Genomic DNA, 22438 nt, shown 5'->3' with positions numbered 1-22438 from the left:
CCTCGCTCTCGCCGTTTCTGGGGATAGTATCAGAATTTTTTTCCTGGCTGTGTGTTTGGAGTTTATGTGTTCAGAGCCAGGCCCACCAAAACCCTCAGCCTATGGGAGGCCATAAACCCAGTCTTTAGGGTCAGACTCGGCTTGGAATAAAATCCCATCCCAGCTACAGAACAGCTTCTAGAGAGATCACCTTTCCATGCTGATTCCTCATCTGTGAACTAGAGTTGCTTATGTTTTGTGAAGATTGAATGGTGCAAACTCTGCCCGTGGTTCTCAATCTGGGGTTCCTGGAGGAGGTGGTACCTGAGCGGGTGGGTCATTTACAACCCTGTAGGCTAGAATCGCCCTTGCTCTCAGGCCCGCCCTGCCCTCCCCCTGCTCTGCTCTGGGCACTGCATTCTGGGGCTCAATCTCCTTCCACATTCCCAGTAGGTTTGACCAAGGGGAGGCCCTGCTGGAAACAGGGTGGCGCGGGGCACAGGAGCGAGCAGAAGCCAGGGCCTATCTCCCATCTCCGTCTGCTTTTTGTAAAGTCAACATGGCTGAATCTCCGTAGGGGTGCCAGCTCCCAGCAGACAGCCCAGTTGTGGCTCCGTCTTCCACTGGCTGGTTCCAGTTTCTGGCTCTGCCCTCCCACTACCCCTCTACCCTGAGGGCTGGTATTGAGCTAAAGAAAGCATTAGTTAAAGAGTACCTACTATGTGATTCTATTTACGTGAAGTTCAAGAACAGGCAACACTAATTTATGGTGCTAGAAATCGGGACAACGGATGCTTTCAGGGCCCAGAGGAAACTTTCTGAGATGATGGAAAAGTTTTAGACTTTGAAGTGTTGGTTACATAGGTGTGTACGTTGAAAAGGCTCATTAAACCACACACTTAAGACCTGTGTGTTTGACTGTGTGTTTTCTAATTTCCTGGTTAGATCCTGATGAAAACAGTTTTTATTTTTAAACACACACACAAGTAGATCACAGAAGAGGATATAAAATTTACAGGCAGGTTTTTTTTAAAAACAATAAAACATGAGACTTCAAACAGAATCTCACACTTGGGTCGGTTTATTTCAGGCCACGTTTCCCAGTTCCCGGAGGATATTCTCCCCTGCTTTTCTCGAGTCAAAAATATTGCAAAGCACTGATCTATATAAAGTGTCTACCTCAGTGCCTGGCACATGGCAGATGCTCAAGAAAAGTTAATTCTTACTAATACAAGTTGGATTTAACGGATCACTCCAAGGCCTATTTTCTGATGTTCTTCAGGACAGCACGATTTTATCTTGTGATTTTCACAAAGCATTCAGCCCCTGAATCCTGTCCAGGATGGGGAGGGCATTCTCAGATGGTACAAGCCTGACACACAAGTTCATGCATCGGCACATATCTAGGGATGTTCTTATTTCACCCCAGGAAAGGCTGTAGGAGATTGAGAAGATTTGTGCCCCTCTTCACCATACCCCCAGGAAAAAAGTCCAGCCCAACGCTTGCCTGAGCCTAATGGTTAAGGAGAGAAGGTTGCCCCATCTCCATAAAACTAGTCTGTGCACTGGGAATGGACCAGAAGATTCTGAAAACCTGGCCAGCCTCCCAGGCAGGGAGGTAGAGGTCAAGGTACTAGGACACGCATCCCTCCCCACTGTATCTCGGGGTCCAGATGGACCAGGTGGCTTGTGAACATTCTTGTCCTCCAGGGCCTAGATGGGGGACCTGAGCTGCATTGTTGCCTGTAGCTCAGGTGGGTAGGCACTGAGCCTCCATCCCAGGTTCGGCAATCAAAGGCACTGTTTAGTGGGCTTCAGCCCCAGGCAGGTGGGCAGGGCCCAAGCAGGCACAGGCGGCGCTGGGTCTCCAGTCGGCAGAAATAGTTCTGGTTGGACACACGAGTGGTCACGCCCAGCCCACAGGTGGTTGAGCAGGGTCCCCAGGCTGTGCTCCATTCTGGACAGGATAGCCCAGGGGCTGGGGGAGCAACAAGGCCAGAAGCCTGGAGTCCTGGGAAGAAGAAAGAGGGGTCAGCATCACAAGGTCAGGGCTTGGCCGCCAAATCAACGCACTGACTTGTGGTGCAATCTTGGTCATGTTGCTTAACCTCTCTGAACTCAGCTTCTTTCTATGCAAATTTCCTAATAGTTGACTGTTAGGATTGAATAAAATAATGGAGGTGAAGTACTTAGCACAGTACCTGGTACTTGTAAGCCCCTCATAAGTGATGGTTATTGGGCAACTGTAATGGTGGTGACCATGACAGTCCCCTAGTGATCGGTGAGTTTCTCATTTCTGTATCCTTCTCCGTATCTTACAGGAAGGGGGTTGTGTGGAGTAGTGCAACATCCTGGCCACAAGGATACTAGTGATTCCAAGGCCATGCCTGGAACAGGATGGCGGGTTTACCGGGGTCTGGCTTTTCCTCCTCCCCAAGTCTTATTCTTCTCTGTGAATATTTTGGTTTCCTTCCTCCCGGTCCTTTATACTAGTGGTTCTCTCAGCTAGGGACAATTTTGTCCTCTAGGAGTCACTTGGTATTATGTGAAGACATTTCTGGTTGTCACAATTGGGAGAGGTTGCTACCGGAATCCAGTGAGTAGAGGTCAGGGATGCTCGTAAACATCCCGCTCTGAACAGGACAGCACCCCACCCCCCGCCGCCCCCAACAAAGAATTATTGTCATTAATGCCGAGGCTGAGAAAACCTGTGTTATATGTACGTGTGTGCAGCATGTATGATGCATATATGTACATATACTTGCAGACACACACATGCGCACACTTAATGGAGATCAGACTGCATATACGGTGTTCTGTCCTGCCTTTTATATGTAAGGCGAACTCACTGGCATCCTCCTATGCATTTAAATGGATGTGTCATATCCCGTCGCAGGAGCGATAACAGCTACACCAATGGAGTGCCGTGTGCTGGGCAAACTGCTCTACTCGTATTTACTCAGCCATCCTCACAACAGCTCTATGAGGTGGATGCTCTCATTCTCATTTTACAGTTGGAGAAACCGAGACACAGAGAAGTTAAGCGACTTTCTCAGAGTCACACAGCTAGAAAGTGGTAGAACTGGGCTTAGAACCATGCCCTACTGCCTCTCCTGTGGCCTGTCCTCTATGGAATTGATGCTCCTCTTTTCAGTCGCCTTTAAAAAAGATCACATTCATATAATAATAATTTTAAAACCCCTGGCACAATAACAAAAACAAAATCTCTAAAGAATTTATAGCAGGGCGTGACTGCCTTTCTTGTGCCTCTGCCCACCCCAGGCCCATGTCCCAGAAACAACGACCTTGACACCTTCAGTTTGGGGTTCGTCTTTTGATAAGCCCAAATAGTGAACTATTGATAATATTATATTTAGATTATGTTATATAAATCTATTATTCATATGTATCAATATATTAGAAGTATAATAATGGTATAAATTATAATAGTATACCTCTGCTATGAGATGTGAGGATTTGGTTCAAGTATTCTAACCCTCCCTTCCCTTCCCCATTCTGCCACCAATTTTTACTTTTAATTACTCATAATTTTAAATGATATGCTTACACCACTGCTTCTCGTTTGCTCAGTGTTAGAGAGGTCTCGTGACTCTCCGCTCCACTTTCCTACATGTCTCTTCAGCCACCGCCTCCTCCCAGCTTCTGTCAGGAAAACCTTTGCTTTGATGTGTCCAGGTGTTCTGGCACAGACTCCGCCTTTTTTCCCCCGGCCAGCCCTACACTCACCTTGGGCTGGAAGAGGCTGAACCCCCAGGCCCCCGGCTCGGTCGCACACCCACTCAGGGCAGCACTTGCCCGGGACCTCGACCCTCCTGGGGTAGGGACAGTCCCAGCTGGGCAGCCGGACGTCCTCGCTGCACAGTGGCACACAGGTGAAGCCGCCGTCCTCACAGCGGCAGCGAATCCTGCAGTGGGGCTGGAAGATCTCCCCATCACGGTACTGGCGCCCGTTCACCTCACAGCTCCCATCATCCCCTCCCCCTGTGGAGGAGAAACGGGACCCCCATCGGTGATCCCCAACTTTTCCCTGAGCAGGGCTATGCCGGTCACATCCCCCACACGGCCCTCTCTGCGGAGCTGGCCCAGATGCCGCTGGGGAGGCTGTGCCTCTACAGCATCTGAGCACTGCCAAGGGGCTCCAGCCGCTCATACGCATCCCCTCCCATGGCCAGCCTGCCCTGGTCCCGGCGGGAAGACAGCGCGGTGCATCCTGGCATAGGGCTTACGGGAAGATTGGCCTGGTTGGAGCCCCTTTATTAGCTAAGGACCTTGGCCAAGTGATTTCGCTTCTTCTTGCTTCAGTTTCCTCACCAGCAAAATGGGTTTTAACGGTACTTATTTCACAGGGTTATGGTATAGACTAAAACGAAAAGATTTACGTAATAAATGCAACATAAAGGAGACCGTCAGTAGATCCTGGCTGCTCTGTTATTGTTGTTAGTATAATTATTATAGATTAATAATGGGTGGCTATGATGTACACACTGAGATTTCATGCAGTGAACTTTCATTGTCCGTCTGCTGTGTTGTGGTCATCATTGTCAGGTCAGGGCTTGCTGGCTGTGTGACTTTAGGCAAGTTTCTTAACTTCTCTGAATTGCCTTAACAACGGCAATGATGAGGGCAGTAATCTCTACCTTCAGTTGCAGTATGTGGCACAGTGCTAGGTGCTCAGGAAACACTCTTTGAAGACTTCACGATATGGGTATTATGACCACTTCCTCCACTAGACATGAACTCTTTGAGGGCTGGGGCTGAGAGTGTTCATCCTGGCATTTCCTGTGCTGACTCACAACATGAATGGGGCACCTCTATGTCCTATGGATGAATGCCTGGTACCAAGCCCAGCACATAAAGGACACTGGTAAAATGTTCTGACTCCTTATAATTGCAGAGATATATATTGTGGCTCTCCTGCGAGCCAGCCACTGTGCTCCAAGACATGGTCCTTGCCTGGAGGGACTCAGGGGCCAGTGGGGGAGACAGACGTGAAAGTCTCATCTCCAAGATAGTGAAGAGCCCTGGAGAGGGGCACGTGAGCTGCTCAGGAAGAGCAAAGGAAGGAGCCAACAAAAGGGCTTCCTGGAGATATGAGTGGCAGTTCAACTGGGTCTGGAGGCGAGGACTCGTTGGCAAGCAGGTTTCCCCAGAAAGACCTCAAACGGGACCATATACTCGAAGGAATTTTGGAACCACATAGACTTGGGCTCAAGCCTCAATTCCACGGTTGTGAGCTGTGGGACCTGGGGCAAGTCACTTCACCTCTCTGAGCTATGGTACCCTGCTCACTGGGCTATTGGAGGATTAAATGAACTAAAAGCATTTTACCCCAAGCCCAGAACACAGTAGATGCTCAGTCAATGGGGGTGGGTGATGTTTCTTCCTCTGGGGAGGACAAGACCAGTGTCAGCTGTCTCTCCTTGCTCCTTCCAGGCCACAGCCCTTTGGCTTCAAATCCTGACTTTTTGGCCTGGACCGTGTGGCCACTGGTTTCCTAGAAACTGCAGGGGCAATTACGCCTTAATCTCTACCCCTAGTCTGATCAAGCTTGGGTCTCCCAGCCCGACTCTCAGAGCCACAACCCCGGGCCTCCTGGTCGCTGGGATGACCTGGTAAACAGAGGGATTGTTTAGGAAAGTCAGCTGGAGGGGGCGATAATTTTAGCAAGATTTCCTGGCACCTTTCCTGGGTCCTCAGGCTCAGAGCTGGCTGGGGTGGGGGTGGGGGTGAGAGGGATGACCCCAAACAGCACAAGGCACCCCCAGACTTCCTCTTGGATTCCCCTCCCCACCCATCCATTTACACAAACACCTGCCAAAGTCCCACTGCTCCTTCCAGGCCCTCTTCAATGCCCCCTTGTCCTGCAATGTCCCCAAGATAACCTCAGAGCACAGTTTTGTCATCTGGGGATTTCTGTGTCCTTCCCCTCCGAGAGGCCCTTGCAGGAGAAGGAACAACGGGTTTGTTGTTTTGTGTTTTGTTTTTCGTTTTGCCTTCAGCCCCTTGCACACTGTAACCTTAGGCAAGTGATTTAACTTCTCTGAGCCCCAGTTCCCTCACCTGCAAAAATGGGGGGAATAATAGGACCTACCTCATGACTAAGGCCAAAATGAAATCATGTGTATAAAGGACTTGCTTACAGTACATGCTCAATTTATGGTGCCCGTTACTGCTAGCCCCATTAGAACTATTGCTATTCATTCATTCTTCCATTCATTCATTCATTCAACAATTATTTATTGAGTGGCTACTATGTGCCAGGCACTGTTCTAGGCACTCGTGATACAGCAATGACTAAAACAAATTTTGGAGTTTTTTCTCTAGTGGAAATAAACACGATAAATAAGTACGTAGGGTTTATGATATCAGATGATGATTAGCGCTAGAAAAATACAAAATGGCAGGGTTGAGGGTGGGGTGTCGGTTTTAAATGTGGTGATCAGAGAAGGCCTCACCGAGAGGGTGATATTTGAGCAAAGATGTGAGGGAGGTGAGGGAACGGTGCCACGCAGCTCTCTGGGGAAGCGTGCCAGCGGAGGGAACAGCCAGCCCACAGGCCCCTAAGGTAGGAACGTGCTGGGTATTTAAGGAGCAGCAAAGAGGCCAGTGTGGCTGGAGCAGAGAGCAGGAGGGAGAGAGGGAGTTAGATGAGGTCAGAGAGAAAACAGGATCGGGATCCTCTGGGGCTTTGCAGGCTTTTACTCGGATGAGATGAGAAGCTGTTGGAGGATTTTAGGCAGAAGAGAGGTGTGATCTGACTCGACATACTAAAGGAGGCCTTTAGGCTGCCATGTTGAGAATAAACTAGAGGGGCAAGGGCAGGAGCTGGGGAGACTCACGGAGCTACTGCCAAACCCAGACGGTGATGATGGGGCTCAGGCCAGGGTGGTAACCGTGGGGGAACTGAGAAGTGTCAGGTTCTGGAAATATTGTGAAGACTTTGCTGGTGAATAGTATGTGGGGTGCAAAAGGAGACTCCGAGAAAGACTGCGAAGAGTTGAGAAGGACTCACGTCGAGCCTGAGCCACGGGAAGATTGGAGCCTCCCTCCACCGAGCTAGGGATGCTGCACATTTGAGGTGTGGAAGATCAGAAGCTTGGGGTTCTGCCTCCGTGAGGTCTTAGACAGCTCTGGTCCACTTGTGGGGTTCGCCAGCTCCCAGCCTCCGAATTTGGTTCAAATCACTAAACATTCATGGGCACCCACCATGTGGGGAGTTGCAGGAAGGAGTAAGGACCAAGTAAATCCTTGGCCTCCAGGTGTTCAAATTCTGAATCAAGATGGAATACAAAACCCCCTTAATAAAAGCTGCTGATAGTAACAGCCACTAGACACTAAGCATACTGAGTGTCAGGCAGTAGAGTGGTGGAAACTACGATTGTGGAGCCAGCTTCTTGAGTTCAAATACTAGCTCAGCCACTTATGAGCTGTGTGACTGTGGGCAAGTTGCTTAAGCTCTCTGTGCCTTTTGTTCCATTTATAAAATAAGGATAGCATTACTCCTACCTCACATGGTTGTTGTGAAATTAAATGAGGGGATATTTTGTGAAACTCTTAGCAAAGTGCTATGCAATATCAGTAAATAAACTCTGCCAAGTGCTTTATATGTGTCATGGCTAATCTAAGTATCAGCCTTGTAAGCTAAGTGTTACTTGTCTCATTTTTTTCTTTAGACACATTTTTATTAGCAATCATCTGTGAGTTTATATAACAAATTGCTCCTTTCTCATTATTATATTCCTCTGATCAAAGTAAGCATTTAAGAAGGATTTACTGCTAACTTTTGGTCAATAAGTTTTGTTGTTTTGCTTTTTAACAAGGTTTTTCCTATAGACAGACTCATTGTCAATGATTCATGGGCCTTTCTTGTTCTTATATTTATAAAAGTGTGACATGCACATAGGTGAAAGAGGTTGATTGCTCTGCAAGGCTTATTGGAAGGAAGGAAGGAAGGGAAGGAAGGAAGGAAAGAAGGAAGGAAGGAAGGAAGGAAGGAAGGAAGGAAGGAAGGAAGGAAGGAAGGAAGGAAGGAAGGAAAGAAGGAGGGAGGGAGGAAGAGAGAGAAAAAGAAAAAGAAAAAGGAAGAAAAAGAAAAGAAAGAGGAAGAAAGAAAGAAAGAGAAAGAAAGAAAGAAAGAAACAGTTCCTTACTTCTATTTCTCTAAAGCAGTGGTTCTCAACTGGGGATGATTTTGCTCCCCAAGGGACATTCGTCATAACTTGGAGGTGATGGTGCTACTGGCATCTCGTGGGTAGAGACCAGAGACAGCCCCCACAACAAGAATTATCTGGTCCTGAACGTTCTTAGAGCAAAGCTGAGAACCCCTGATCTAAAGCATCAGGGACACCAAGGCCTAGAAGAGTGATGAAGGATGTAAGATGCTCAGGGTCACTAGTAAACACAAACTCAGAATTCAAGCTGTGGTCCAAGGGCTCCCAATCCAGCAGGAAAACAGACAGAACGTTGCTTGTGAGCCTGTTGGACCAGGTCCCGAGCTGCATTAAGCATGTCAGTTAATATATATGAGTCTCAGTTTCCTCATCTACAAAATGGATCTGAAAGTACTTACCTCTTATGATTATTATGAGGATTGTGTGATTTATGTGATGAGTGCTTAGCCTGACACGTATTATGCCCTGAATAAGGGGTTGCACTTTTATTTTCCCGAAAGTGTTGCGAGGGTCCTTAGGACGGGACGATAACTTCTGATTAGAAGAATCTGGGAGGGCTTCTTGGGGGAGGAGGGGTTGGCGCTCGGTTTTGCAAGTTGGCTATGATTTGGACAGGTAGAAATGGTGGTGGGTATGGTCTGAGCAGAGACAAGTGGGGTCAAGTAAGGGATGGGCCTGGGGAACCGCGCGTCACCAGGTTTGGCTGGAATGGATGATGTATGTGAAGTGAGAATGAAGAGAGGCAGAGCGATCAGAGTTTCTCTTTGATTCAGGGCACCATGGCCTTGAATCCTCACCCCGCCCCAACCACACCCACCATCAGCCCCGCAAACCTGCTTACAGAGGCACACGGCCCCCCGGCCTCCAGGGCCCGCCCCGAGCTGGCAGACCAGGCCCTGGCTGGGGTCACAGACGTGGAGATGGTCGCAGGGCTCCCCGAGCCTCCGTGCACATACCCGGCAGCAGTTGCAGCCATCCAGCACCAGGGGCACCCCCGGTGGGCATCGGGGTGGTGGCCAGGGGCAGGCACACGGTGTTGGGCACAGCTGGGCATACACCTGCAGAAACAGAGACCTCACTCAGCTGTGGTTGTTCAGGTGGGCAGCGAGACCCTCCCAGTTAGCCACCTCTCTGCGGGGCTGGGCAGTATGGGGTCCACTCCTTGGTGCCAGAGTGAACCTGCCTTGAACCCTGGTGGACCCTTGACACTCCCTAAGAGGTAGCATGGCATTATAGGGTCATCGGCACAGACTCTGGGCTAGAGTTCCAGTCCTAACTCTAGCTCTTATTAGCTGAGTAACCTTGGGCAAGTTACTTAAGCTCTCAGCCTCAATTTCCTCATCTGTAAAAAAGGGGAGCAATAGTCGTATCTAACTCAGGATCGTTTTGGGGAGTACGTGAAATGATGCATGTCAAACAGCACAGGCCTGGCCTGCAGTAGTTGTTCTATGCATTAGTTATGATGGTCATCGTTGTGAATTATATGGAGGGCTGTAGGAGCTTACAGAAAGGCAGAATGATGGATCAAAACCACAGGGCATGCTCCATTTTCTAGCAGGAAGACTGTAGTTATCGTAAGGGCTGAACAAACCAGTGTCATGGATGTTTTCCTCTTTGGAACAATCCGGAATATGTTTTTGGATGTGTATCGAATCAACCAGGAAACTTGGTAAAATACCAACCCCCAGACCTCCTCTGGGACTTACCAAATCAGAACTTCCAGAGGCAGGGCCCTGGAATCTGAATTTTTAACAGGCTGTCCAGGGACTGCTGTTGTGCAGACAGGTCTTTGGCACCTCTGCTCCAGTCCAACTGCCCCTCCCCCCACCACCCACCCCCTGCCATGCACAGATGGGGAAACTGAGCTCTGGGGAGGGGAAGAGACTTGCCAGAAGTCACAGTGTGTTGGATGCAGAGCTGGGCACTTGTTTTCCCATTGAGGACCCAGGATCCCGGGGTGCAGGGGAGTATTTGACTTATAATGGGGGAAGTTCTGAGCCAAGAGCCCACCCCTCAGAGGCAGTGTCAAGGGTCAAGGTATTAACTCAAGTGTCCTGACTGCCCCTCCACTCTCAGGACAGAGAAATGACCAAACCAGAAACCAGATGCCATGGGCTCCCTGTGTGTCTGACCGAAGGTCATAGTTCAAGGTGTTCCCAGTGGCCCTGTCTGTGGGGAACCAACTTTCGGTTTATAGTAGGACCCTTGGGGGACCGAAGGGTTTGATCTAGAGGGCGGAACCGTTGCAGTTTGAGAAGATGAAATCAATGACTTCATATCTCTTGTGTGGCCCCAAAGCAGGCAATGACTCATTTGCCCTAGTCCCCACCTTGTCCCATCCCTAGGACCACCCCTGGCCCACGGCCACAGTCCTGTGAACTGCAGTTCCCACCCTGACCACCAGGGGACCTGCCCCAAACTGTTGGTCCAGTTTGGGGTGGAGGGCGGGCCGGGAAGGTGGGGAGAGTGAGGGGCAGGGGGATGGGCCAGGACATAGCCCTTCTGCTTGGCAGCTGGGTTCCCACTTTGAGCTCTCTCTACCGGCCCAGGTCCTGATCCCCAGCTCATGATTCCCAGGAGAGGATACTAATAGTATTGATGATTGTGACTAACATTTACCATGAGCCCACGACGTGCTGAGCGCTCTAACGTGTTGTCTAATTTAACCCTCCGGAGTGAGGTGCTGTCATGATGCCCATTTTAAAGACGAAGAAACTGAGACCCAAAGCGATGTAGCGACATCTCCAGTAAGAGATAGAGCCAGGATCGGAATCTGGGCTCCAGGCTCTTAATTGCCATGCCCACCTCCTGTTCTCTGGGGACTGGGATGCCAGCTTAGCCTCTGCCTAAATTTACCCATTTGTTCAAAAGGAAAAATGACCCATCAGGGAGGGTGTTTGGCATGGGCAAGGAGAGACACGCCTCTCGGGTCTCTATCTCCACTCCCATCCCCACCACTCCCTCCCTCTGTTCAAGTTGCCCCATCACACACTCGGTTTCCCCAGACCCTTGCCGTGGTGACCAGGGCGCAAGGCTCTGTGGTAAGGACCCTGGACATGGAACCTTCTGGGCAAGAGTCGAAATCTAAGTTCTACCCCTGACTTGCTTTGTGATTTGGAACATTTCACTTAACTTCTCCATGGGGAGGCAGCTGTTTCCTCCTTAGTAAAATGGGGTAGAGACCATCTATCTTAGAGTTGAGACACGGATTAAGTGAGGTCATGGCCAGCTATTCGATTGTGTTTCCAGGTCTCTGCCACTGGCCTCTTTCCACAGCCCTGAGCGCAGGAAGCCACCTGCCTGGAGGACTTAGAATTCCCTGTCTGAGGACTGTGGTGGCTTCTCATGTTGGTGATGAGCAAATCCCTGTGTTCTGTGCAGGACGTTGCCTGGCTCCCTGTGACCCAGGAAGAATAGACAGGTGCACAGTGAATAGAGGACAGCTCCATTTTAGTTTTTAATCCTGAGCCCCAAACCCCGAGTCCCCTGCTCCAACTACCCCAGCCACCCACCTTGGCATCATATCCTGCCCATCGGCTCTGGGAGAACAAACAGCAGGGCTGGGATGCCAGCAGGGTTCTCAGCCTTTTCTGCACACTGCTCAGGACTCATCCCCACTCCTTCCCCACACACCCAGGCTTAGCCTGGGCTCCACCTCCTCTATTACCCTGATGTTCCTTTGCTGTGTGGCTTTGGGCAAGTTGCTTACCCGCTCTGAGCCTCGTTTGACTGAAAACAGAGGATGATAATTTCTAATAGGGTCGTTGGGCATGTTAGGCAAGGTAGACATTCCAAAAGCCCTTGAAAAATATTCCATAAGAGAAGGTCAGTATTCCATGGAGGTGTCTCCCTGTCCCCTCAGCTAGGGTCAGCAGGTCACTCATGCCTGAGAACCCAGGAGCATCAGTGACCTTGCCATGTGAACTTCCTAATCAGTTAGACATCAACATCCATTCAAATATTGGCTCATCATTAGGCAAAGCAGGTCGTGTGTCTTGAGTCTCATTTACAGAAGAGCTTTGTAGGGGGCTGTGGGGATTGGTTAGAATCACAAAAGTCCTCTTTTGAAGTTTTGTCACGTGCCAGGTCCTGTGCTAAGCCCTTTAGGTGAATTATCATAAATGATCTTCACGAAGCCCTCATGATCACTGTGCCCATTCACCTGAGGCAGCAGCTGAAGCTCAGGAAGGAGAAGGGGCTTACCTTGGTCACACAGCAGAGCTGGCCAGAGGCAGCTGTCTGGGCACCAGGGAGAGAACCTAGCTGCGCCCAACACGGGGGGCTTGGCCGTGATTTCGAACCTCCCCCACCACACCAAGGAAGCCCGGGGCCCCCTTACCTTTGAGAGGAGGTAGAGGAGGGAGAAGACCAGGAGGTGAGTCTGTGGTGTGCCTCTCATGTCACTGTGTCCCCCACGGAGCTAGCTTTGAGCCTGGGAGGCAGGACCTGGAAGCCTTTATGTTCCGGCAGCTGTGAGGTCACTCCCAGGCAAACACACACACACATGCACACGCACACAACGCCACACCTGCTCGCTACCGTCTGTTAAGTGTGTCCCATGCGGTGCCTGCTCTCCCTCTCTCCCTCGCTCTCTCTCACACACACACACATGCACACGCACACACACACACACACGCACACGCACACACACACTGGCCTTTGCAGTCCTTTTTCCTCTCTGCATCCTCACCCTCCCACCGATGAGCCCATTTACCTGAAGGTGAGACCCTGGAGGCCGCCAAGGGTGGGTGTGTGTGTGTGTGAAAGCCAGAGCCAGTGTCAACGCCAAGAGCCTGTGACAGGCTGGCAGGGGCCTCTGTAGCTCCTCCCAGCCCAAAAGGGCCTTACCAAGCCACTGCTATAGCTGCTGCAGCCCTGCCCAGACCCCCGGCCCGACCCCAGGGAACTGTGGATCCAGGAAGTACTGGGCAGACACCCCTTCACCAAGCCCCGTGGCCTGGTCTCTGGGCAGCTTTGTAGGGCCTGTGGTTTCTGGCAGGAGGATTGGCAGCCACCCAGAGGTGGGTGTGACCCAGAGCAAAACTTCCCTGGCGGCCTGTTTGCTTTTGGCAGCAAGGGGCCTCCCCAAGGCCTGCTTTCCGGGCTCTGGCAAGAGGCTACGGGGAGTGAGCCCACGCAGCCTGGACCTATTGTGTGCTGGTGCCTGCTGGGCACTACTAGATGATCTGGAAAAACCAAATCCATTTCATGTCATTCAGCCACCTCTGAGGCCCCCTCTGCAGGGACTGGATGCACAATACATCTTTGGGACAAAGCCCAGACTAGGGGACAAACAGGTGGAATTTTTGGGCTCACTGAGGTGGGGTCCTTGTTAAGACAGAGGATGAGGGGCAGCTTTCTGAAGGAGGTGTTTTTACAGAGAGCCAAGGAAGGGGGTGTTGTTTAGCGAGGGCAGACTGATCCAGGCGGAGGGAACAGCACGTACAAATGCCTCGATGTGGGAGAGGGCACGATAGCCCTGCCCATTCCAGGAGCCAAAGGTGCCTGGTGCGACTGGAGCCGGAGCTGACCGTGAGGAGGGGAGTGGGGAGTAAGACACCCAAATTCATACCATCGGGATTGTGGGGACATCTACAATGTCCCAGCCACTATGGGGGCGGAGGATGTAAAGACATGAGCTGTGACTGTAGACTTTGGCAAAGGTAATAGAGGTGATGTCCAGGGGTGTCTGGGAAGGCTTTGGCCCCCATAACCTCAAAGTGAGGGAGCTGGACAGCAGAAGGTTCCAGAATGGGTGGCCGGTGCTGGGGAAGAGTGTCTCGGTGTAGGAATCTGACGGAGGGATTTTTCAGCAGTGGGGAGACACCCTCCTGGTTGCAGTGGAAGGAGATGATGGGGATGGAAATTGGAAATGAAAATGCCGGTTCGATCATTATGGTTGCGGGGAGTGGCTGGGGGTGGGATGGGCTGTCCACACACTTGGAGGGATGGAGAGATACAGTGACCGACTGATTGGTAAATGCTTACATTTTAAGTCAGAAGCGAGCCTAGGGTATTTTATACCCAGAGTAGATTATTTTTAAACGACCCCCCTTCTCTCATACAACAAAATTATTGTCAGCAATAAACGAGATGAAACAAATATATTTCATGCATGTACTAAAATTTGCACTCAGCAAACAAAATCATTACCCTTCACAGTTCACACTTTTTTCACTGTTTCAAATTTTAAACACAGATCAGAATTCCAAGTAGTCACATAGAATGACGGAATTGAAATACCTGTATCTTCTTTGTCTTCGCCATCGCTCTATAGTCATTGTTTCTCTGGATCTACTATCGAGATGCAGAAATATGTAACACCACGGGGCTGGAGATGGGAACTGTATGTGAAGCAAGGCGAAGGGTCCCTAACTGTTAGGAACTTTTTCGACAAACATGTGTTCCTGAGTTTATGTGCTCTGAGGGGCAACTGTGTCCCTAGAAATTCTCCAAGTTAACTTCCATGTAGAATATGTTTATTAAAGGGTAAGAAGTTAAAATGTGCTAATTCAAAGCTTAAATATTATATATTGACTTTATATATTAATAAAATTCAACAGTTACCGCATCAATCAATCATTTAGAACTTAGACGCCCCCTCTAAAAAAAAATTTTTTTTCAGGACAGAAAACTTTATAACTGATATTCGTATCTGCCAGTGTGTGGTGATAACAGAAAGCAGACTGGCTTCCCCTCAATTTTATTTTGTCTTTAGATTCTCTGTGGACAGTGTGCCTCTTATTGCCTGCGCTCAGGGATGACCACTGCTATCCCCTATCCTTGGAGGGCCACTGGTTTTAATGATGATGAAAGTGATAATATATTGAGCACCTAGTGAGAGCCTGCGCTGTGCCAAGTACTTTTTATAAAAAGTGCGTTTCTAACACCTCACAGTGTTTCTAGTCCACGCCTCAATAAGAAAGGTAAAGTTCAGAGAGGTTAAGTTACTTGCCTAAGGTCACACAGCTAGAAAACAGCCAGATTTTTCAGTGCAGGTCTGTATGACTCCGAAACCCATGTTGCAGTTTTTGTGGTTGTCAGTTATTTTGCTACGGCTTCTAGAGCTCTCTGTGACATTTTTTTAAATTGAGGGGTCACGTATATACAGTGCTTAGAGAAGTGCTTAAAGGGCACTAGCATGAAGTGTACGTCTCGACTACTCTTCACATATGTACACACCCATGTAACCACCACCCAGACCAAGATACGTTTCCGGAAGCTTCCTCATGCCCCTTCTAAGGCTAAACCCTCTGTTGCCCAGGTACTCACTCTTCTGACTTCTATCATATGGATTAGTTTTTCCTGGGAGGAACAATTTCGAACCACTTCTTTCTCTGAGACAGGAAGGAAGACGGGAGAGAAGGGAGGTGTGAGGAGGAGGAGGAGGGAGGCTGATCCGAGAACCACCAGTAACAGGAGGAGACCTCCGCTGGCAGTGATGCGGTGACTCGGGCCGTGTGCTCTAAGGACAGTGCAGGAGGCCCTGGCCTGCGCTGCCCACAGAGGTGACAGGAGATGAGTGGAAGTGTTGTCACCCGCCTAGGGGGCCCCTCTGAGTCAGAGCGTGAACTTGGCTTTGTCCTCTCTAGTCACCGAGGATGGGAGCCTGTGGATAGTGGGAAGCCCTGGGGCCCGGCCAGATCAGGAAGCACCCGTTCTGGCATCAAGGGTGTTTGGTGATGAAAGTGTGTGTGATGAATCTACACACGTGTTGAAGTACGGCAGCAGGAACTGCCACTTTGCTGGCTACTTACATGTGATTCAGGCCCCCAAACTGCCAAGGGGGATGCGACAGTGCAGGGACCCCATGAATCTTTTGGCCACTGCTACAGCCCCCCAAATAAGACCCCAGAAGGAGCACAGCTGCTCTGTGTTACCGGAAACAAACTCAGGCTCGTGAGTCAAAAGGTCCCGGCTTCAAATCCTGTCTCGTCTATAGACGTACAGCCCTGGGACTGCGGTGCAGGAATAGGGGTACCTGGGGAGCAAAATGTTAGGAGCTGTCACTCTCAGGTGCTGACCCTGCACTTGCACGAGCCCTAGAGTGAGTGCCTCCTTAAGAGCGAGGCACTCAGGGCACACAATGAGTTCATGGTAGGAACTCAATAAATATTGGTCGACTGGCTAAATGACAATTTTTTATTCCAGTGTATTCATGGGGGATACATTAGGCTATGCTGAGGTCACAGATAAACCCCTAAATCTCAGTGGCTTAAACCAACGCAAGTTTCTTTTTGCTCGCAAATGGTCCAATGAAGTCACAGGTCTTCTCCATCTTGCTGTGGTACCCTCTGGCTCTTCCCAACTCAAATGTCTGCATCACTCGGTTGCTTTTTAGAAATGAAGAATCTCAGGCCCCGCCTCAGAATCAGAATCTGCATTTTAATAAGACCCTCAAGTGATTTGTATGTACAAATCATGTTTGTGAGTCACAAGTCTGTACCAGCGGTCTTCAAGGTCACCTTGGAGAAGAAGAGTAGAGAAGGCACACTGCCTCAGACCGGAAGTGATACTTATCACTTCTGTTCATATTTTATTGGCCTGAACTAGTCACATGACCCCAACTTAACTTCCAAGGAGGCCGGGGAATGTGATCTTTCTATGTGTACCCAGGAAGAGAAACCAGAATGAGGGACATATGACATCCTCTTTGCCACAAGTATCTTGGGATCTGGATACATACTTTTGCTTCCCTGGACCTTAATTTCTCTGTCTTGTTTGCTTGTTTTATTTGTTTGTTTGTTTTGTTTTGAAGTGGCCTACCCGTTCTATGAGACCCGAGTCAGGCCTAACCCTTTAAGTTCTAGGAAATGCATCTGAAAAGTGAAACTCATGAAACCAATCTAGATCAAAACACAGCATATAAAAGCCATGAAAAAATATCTGCCGTTGGAAGATGAAGCCAGTTGCAGCCATTTGGTTTGTCATCTCCCTACACCCATTCTTCCTCCATGATCCTTGCCATGCCAAGCTCTGTGCAAGTTTCTGGCAAGGTGGGGTGAAAAAGATGCCCAGTGCTGGGGAGCTCACAGGGGTGACATTAGATGGTAAGGACAGAGAAACCACAAACAGACCCTAATCCGAGCAGAGCTGGGAGCGAGCGGTGTCGATGCTCCCATAGCTAGACAAACCATCGAGAGAAGGGACGCCCGTACCATGGGAAGATCAGGAGTCAGTCAGATGAAAATCTCAACTCTGCCACTTATTTGCTTCGTGGTTGTGTGTAAGTTCCCTCATCCCTCTGGGCCTCAGCTTCTTTTGGAACTGGGCATCTGTGACAGAGCCTGATAGATGCCCAAGCTAATATCCTTCCTCCCCATCTTTCTTTGTAACCAAACCCTGATTTTATTCGGAGTAGCAATGCCGTCAGCTTTGCAGCGAAACCAGCTTCTAGCAATGAGATATGAACAGAAGTGTTTAATTCTGGGAAGGCTCAAAACAGGAAGGACTTCCCTTCCTTCTCACCTCCTCCACCCCCACCCCCTCCTGATTCCAGTCAGTAAGGCAAACACGATGGTGCAGTGTGACAGCTATTGGAATACGAGGGTACCTTGAGGATGGACCTCATGTGCAAAGGAAGGAAGAAGAGAAATAAAGAAGGAGCCTAGATTCCTGATGACACCTGGAGCTGCCATGTGCACCCTGGACTCCCCACCTAGAGATTTCATTCACACGATTAAAAAAATAGTATCGACATATATAATAATGTACGAATATATGAGAATATTAATATAGTAATAGAATCTAATATATAGTATTCTCTCTATTTGTATACTTTCTTGTTTAAGCCACCATTGTTTTGAGTTTTTCTGGTTAGTTATGGCTGGTGTAAAAATGTTATTGATTCTTGTTGTTGTTTATGTATCTGGCAACCTTGCTGAATTCTCTTATTTGTTTGAATACTTTGTCACCTTATTTGGTAGTGATTCAACGTGGATGATCATACGATCTATGAACGATAGTCTTACCTCTTCTCTGCCAATCCTCACACCTCTTATTTTCTTCCCTTATAGCTTTAGCCCGTCTCTCTGGCGTTATCCATTAAGCAATAGCTGGATAATGGGTGTCTTGGCTTGTTCCTAATCCTGACATGCATATAAAGTTTCTGCACTAGGAATAACATTTTCTGTAGGTTTTTGATCTTAAAATCTTAACTAAATTAAGAAGCTTTTATTATGTCCCTAGTTTATTGAGGATTTTTTTAAAAATCATAAATACCTAAGGGTCTTAGCAATAGCTTTTTCGATCGACATAACCATTGGAGTTTATTTCCCTTTGATCTAAGGATTTAGTGAATTACACTGTTGGATTTCCTGATGCTGATGCATTTCTGAGATAAACTCTTTCTGATGGTGAGGTATTTATCAGTATTTTAACACATCGCTTGGTTCATTCAATTGGCTAATATTTTGGTTAGTGTTTTTTTGTCCTATGTTCATAAATAAAAGGGGCTTATAATTTTCTTTTATTATATTGTCTTATCCAGGTTTGGCAACCAAGATGACACTTGTCTCATAAAATAAGCTAAATTGGCTTCTTTTTTTGTGAGCTACTTGCATAAAATATGGATTAACTCTTTCTTAAAAATTCAGCAGACCTCATCTGTAAGAACATCCTGGTCTGATTTTGGGGGGTGGGAGGGCTTAACTACCATTTCGGTTTCTGTAATACTGATTGATTGATTTAAATTCTCTATTTCTTCACAGGCCAATCTATTGGCACTTTATAACTTTCTAGAAATTTATCTATTTTCTTCAAGCTTTCAAATTTATTAGCATACAACTGTTCACAAGTTTTAAAATTCCTTTTAACCCTTGTTACGTCAATGTCATTCTCCTTTTTTTTACCCAGTATTTTATTTTACTTATTTGCATCATTTCTCTTTCGCCATGATCAGTCTTTTCAGGAGTCTGTCTTCTATTAATTGGATCCTAGAAGTAGCGTTTGGTTCTATTGTCCTTCCACGTTCTTCTTCTGTTCTTTAGTTCATTGATTTGTTCTCAGAAGGTTTTCTTTTATGAGAAGCTGAACCTTATTTTGGCCCTTACAATACCGAATTGGTCCACATCTTCAGAGAGGTCACTTCCATCAGGAAGTGAATGGCCATGGCTCACCCAGGTCTGGGCTCCTGCCTCGGAATGCAAAGCCCATTTCTCCAAGATTGGCTGCCTCCACTCTGCCCTGCCTGTGGTCATGTCGGGAGGAGCTGCAGCTGCCTGCTCATCTGGCCTGCAATTAGCCAGCCCCCAGATGCCCCACTATGCCCCTTCTTCCACATATTCCCCAGTCTGGAGGGGTTCAGAGGTCTGCTCCTGGTCCTGTGATCCCAGGTGCCATGGTGAGCTCCCCCCACCCCCAAACAGCTGTGGGGCTTGAACAGTTTAATACTGGGCTTTAGTCTGAGCTGGCAAGTTTCTGTGTGTAGGGACCAACGTGGTCCCCACCAAGGTGGGGGGATGGGATGTGGAGCTCCTGACACACGCATGTGACCGACTCTGCACATGGCTGCACATACCTCTGTGTCCTAGGGGTTCCTGGCAATGAAGTGGTCCTCATTTGCAGGATAAAGGGGTTGACACAGGGGCTGTGCCAAGGGTGCAGCTGGTGAGACTTACATAAGCCTACTGGGGAGCTAGAGGAGGTCATAATGGGACATGGAAAAGGCTCTGAAATTGGCATGAGGGTTTATTTACAGACCTAGTATGCTAGGGAAAAGGCACTGAACCAGGCATACGTTAGGTGCTAGATACATATTTGTTGCATGAATGAGTGAATGAATGTATGAACAAACTAGTGAATGAATAAATCGGACGACCCCAGTTCTAATCCCAGCTTTATTGATGTATATTCTTAGGAAAGTTCTATGGCATTGCTTGGCCTCATTTCTTCATCTGCAAAATGGAAGAGGGATGAATGCCATATTTTCTAGGGCTTCTTGGCTCTAGGAATCTATGTTTCTATGCCTGGAAGCATTTCTGGAGTCACTGCTCTGACTCAGAGGGAAGTATGGAGGGAGGGCCCCAGGAATATAGAGTTCCAGAATGTCCGAGTGGCTCCTCTAGACTCTCTGATGTCTAACTAATGTTCAAAATTCAAGAGATTCCAATGGGTTGAAGTAGTTGGTCAAAAAGGACCAGGCACCTGGGCAGAGGTGGCTTCACTCTTGGCCAGACGTCCCTTGGAGGATGCAGATAACAGGTTAGATTCCTGCCTCCCCAGCCAAGAGCCCCTCCATCAGTCAGGACACCCAGTCTCTAGGGACTTAGCTTTCATTGTCTGAGTTCCTACAAATGCCATTATCTGGATAATTCATCCATCCACTTGTTTATCAATCCATCTGTCCATCCATCGATCCACGTGTTTGTTCATTCACTCATCTATTGATCCACCTATTCATCCATTTGACCATCCATCCAGCCATCCACCCACCCACCCATCCATCCATCCATGAAGTCATTCAGCAAACAGTGAATGTAGTGGGCCATGCCCTACCATTAAATAAAGAATAAAAAATAAAGTCTCTGCCCGGAGTGAGCTCACGGATGAAAGGGAAAGATAGAGACAAGCAAAGAGATGATTATAGCACAGTAAGGGACAGGTACCAGGCACTGAGGGCAGTGAGAGAAGAGGACCTAACCTAGCCTGGGAGGTGGGAGAAGTGGCTTTGGAAGTCTTATTGGAGGGGGTGACATCTGAGTTGAGCAAGAGTAGGAGTCGTCCAGGTCAAAAGGCAATAAAAATAGAGGGACAGAGAGAAGGAGCTGGCTGGGAGCTGTGAGTAGCTGAGTCTGGATGAAGCCTGGAGAGTCAGGTGGGAGGTGGTGTGACATGAGACTGGCCTGTGTTAGCTGGGGAGGACATTTGTGGCTGGGGGCGGGAGTAGGGACCAAGGGTCCAGGGACTACCTGGAGATGTAGAAAAGCTCTGGGTGAGGCATCAGAATGCCAGTCCCTTCTTCCCCTGCACTCCTGTGTGACCTTAGGCAAATCATATCACCTACCTGGGCCTTAGTTCCCCCACTGTGACTTGACACAGTTGACCTCCAGGGCCTTTTGGGATACTTCCAGCACTGAGGGAGCCCCTGAGTCACATGTGGTCTGCAAAACCAATACCCACGTGAACATCTGGCCTGGCCCGAGGAGGAAGCTAATTGTTCCCAGCCCTTATGTGTGCTGGGGGGACGTGGGTTAGGTCGACTCTGCTTAGGGGCCGCCCACATGGAGCTCCCAGTCATGGGGTGGCAGGCAGTGCTGAGGAGGGAGTGAGTCACTGGCCAGTCATCAGCTTGGGCCCAGGGTCCCAGGCGGGGGAAGGGAACCCCATTCCTGGCTCCTCGCTGTTCCACATCCCCCTTCTCAAAACAGCAGACTCTTGTTCAGAAAAAATCTCGTACAAAATTCTAATCTTTAAAAAGACCCAAGGAAAATTGTTTAAGATGAGGCAGCGGGGCGGGAAGAAATCTCTCCAAGTCCAAGAATCCAAATGCCCTCACCCCTCCGAAGGAGAAATGGAGACCCAGAGGGGCGAAGGGACCGACCTGAGGTCACCTGGCACGTTGACTCCTCTCCTCTCCTGGGCTCTGATGCTGCCTCCTCTGACCTGGAGGATGGAGGGCAAAGCAAGTGCCTCTTCCATCTCCCCTGTCTCTCTGAAGGGCCTCTCGTCCCTTTGAGGAAGCTGTGTGTCTAGTGACAACTCAGACACATCGCAGCTTCTCAGGGGCACCGTAGGAGACAGGAGCTGAAGCTGTGCTCTGCGCCAGGCAAGACCCAGCAGATTTTGCCGCCATCTCTTGGCCCGCATCTCCCCCGCTCTGCAATGGAAAAGCTGGCAAGAGACTAGACATAACTAACGTTCATCAAGGGCTTAGTATTTAATCCCCACACCAACCCTCTGAGGGATGGATCATTATCCTCATTTCACAGATGAGGAAATTGAGGCACCAAGAAATTAAATCGTCTGGCCGAGGTCACATAACCAGTAGGAGGCAAAGCTGGGATTTGAGCCCAGGCTGCTGGCCCCTGAGTCTCTGCTCTTACTGTGCTATATCGCCCCTTAAAAGATGGCCTGGAAACACCTTCCAGTTCCTATTGTCTGGGATTCAGACAGTAAGAGAGAAGTGGTTCGGAGGGAAGAGAGAGAGGCTCGGTCATATCCTGGCTCTGTCATTTGCCGTATGACCTTGGTTGAGTCACTTCACCTCCCTGAGCCTCAGTTTCCAAGCAGGGTGATTATGAGAATTAAAGAGCTGGGGCTTAATTACA

The 22438-nt window shown here is 48.9% G+C and overlaps 1 protein-coding gene across 5 annotated transcripts; it reads right to left on the bottom strand.

The window, feature by feature from the left end:
- Positions 1-1042: 1042 nt before the first annotated feature.
- WISP2 (WNT1 inducible signaling pathway protein 2) lies at positions 1043-13277 on the bottom strand. 5 transcript variants are annotated; one of them, XM_025039976.1, is made up of 6 exons: positions 12886-13277; positions 12511-12625; positions 9013-9229; positions 3727-3981; positions 3548-3639; positions 1852-1990 (listed from the first exon to the last, which is right to left on the bottom strand). In XM_025039976.1, exons 2-6 carry the CDS (start codon positions 12568-12570, stop codon positions 1886-1888), a joined length of 729 nt encoding a protein of 242 aa, XP_024895744.1. In that variant the 5' UTR covers positions 12571-12625; positions 12886-13277; the 3' UTR covers positions 1852-1885. The 5 variants fall into 5 exon arrangements, with proteins under 5 accessions (XP_006921900.1, XP_024895744.1, XP_024895743.1 ...); XM_025039975.1 differs by having other exon boundaries at positions 3548-3642; positions 12511-12603; positions 12886-13275; XM_025039974.1 differs by having other exon boundaries at positions 3548-3642; positions 12511-12617; positions 12886-13274.
- Between the last annotated feature and the right edge of the window lie 9161 nt (positions 13278-22438).

Source organism: Pteropus alecto, unplaced genomic scaffold (assembly GCF_000325575.1).
Source record: "Pteropus alecto unplaced genomic scaffold, ASM32557v1 scaffold45, whole genome shotgun sequence".
NCBI lineage: Eukaryota > Metazoa > Chordata > Mammalia > Chiroptera > Pteropodidae > Pteropus > Pteropus alecto.
The sequence above is the reverse complement of the archived record's forward strand: the minus strand, read 5'-3'. Positions and strand labels throughout refer to the sequence as shown.

Coding starts and splice junctions, on each gene's coding strand:
- WISP2 (XM_025039975.1), bottom strand. CDS start 12,570: ATGAGAGGCACACCACAGACTCACCTCCTGGTCTTCTCCCTCCTCTAC. Junction 3,982..9,012: donor CCGGGGGGCCGTGTGCCTCT/GTAAGCAGGTTT, acceptor TCTCCTCCACAG/GGGGAGGGGATGATGGGAGC. Junction 1,991..3,547: donor AGCAAACGAGAAGCAGTGGT/GTAAGCATATCA, acceptor TCTTCTTCCCAG/GACTCCAGGCTTCTGGCCTT.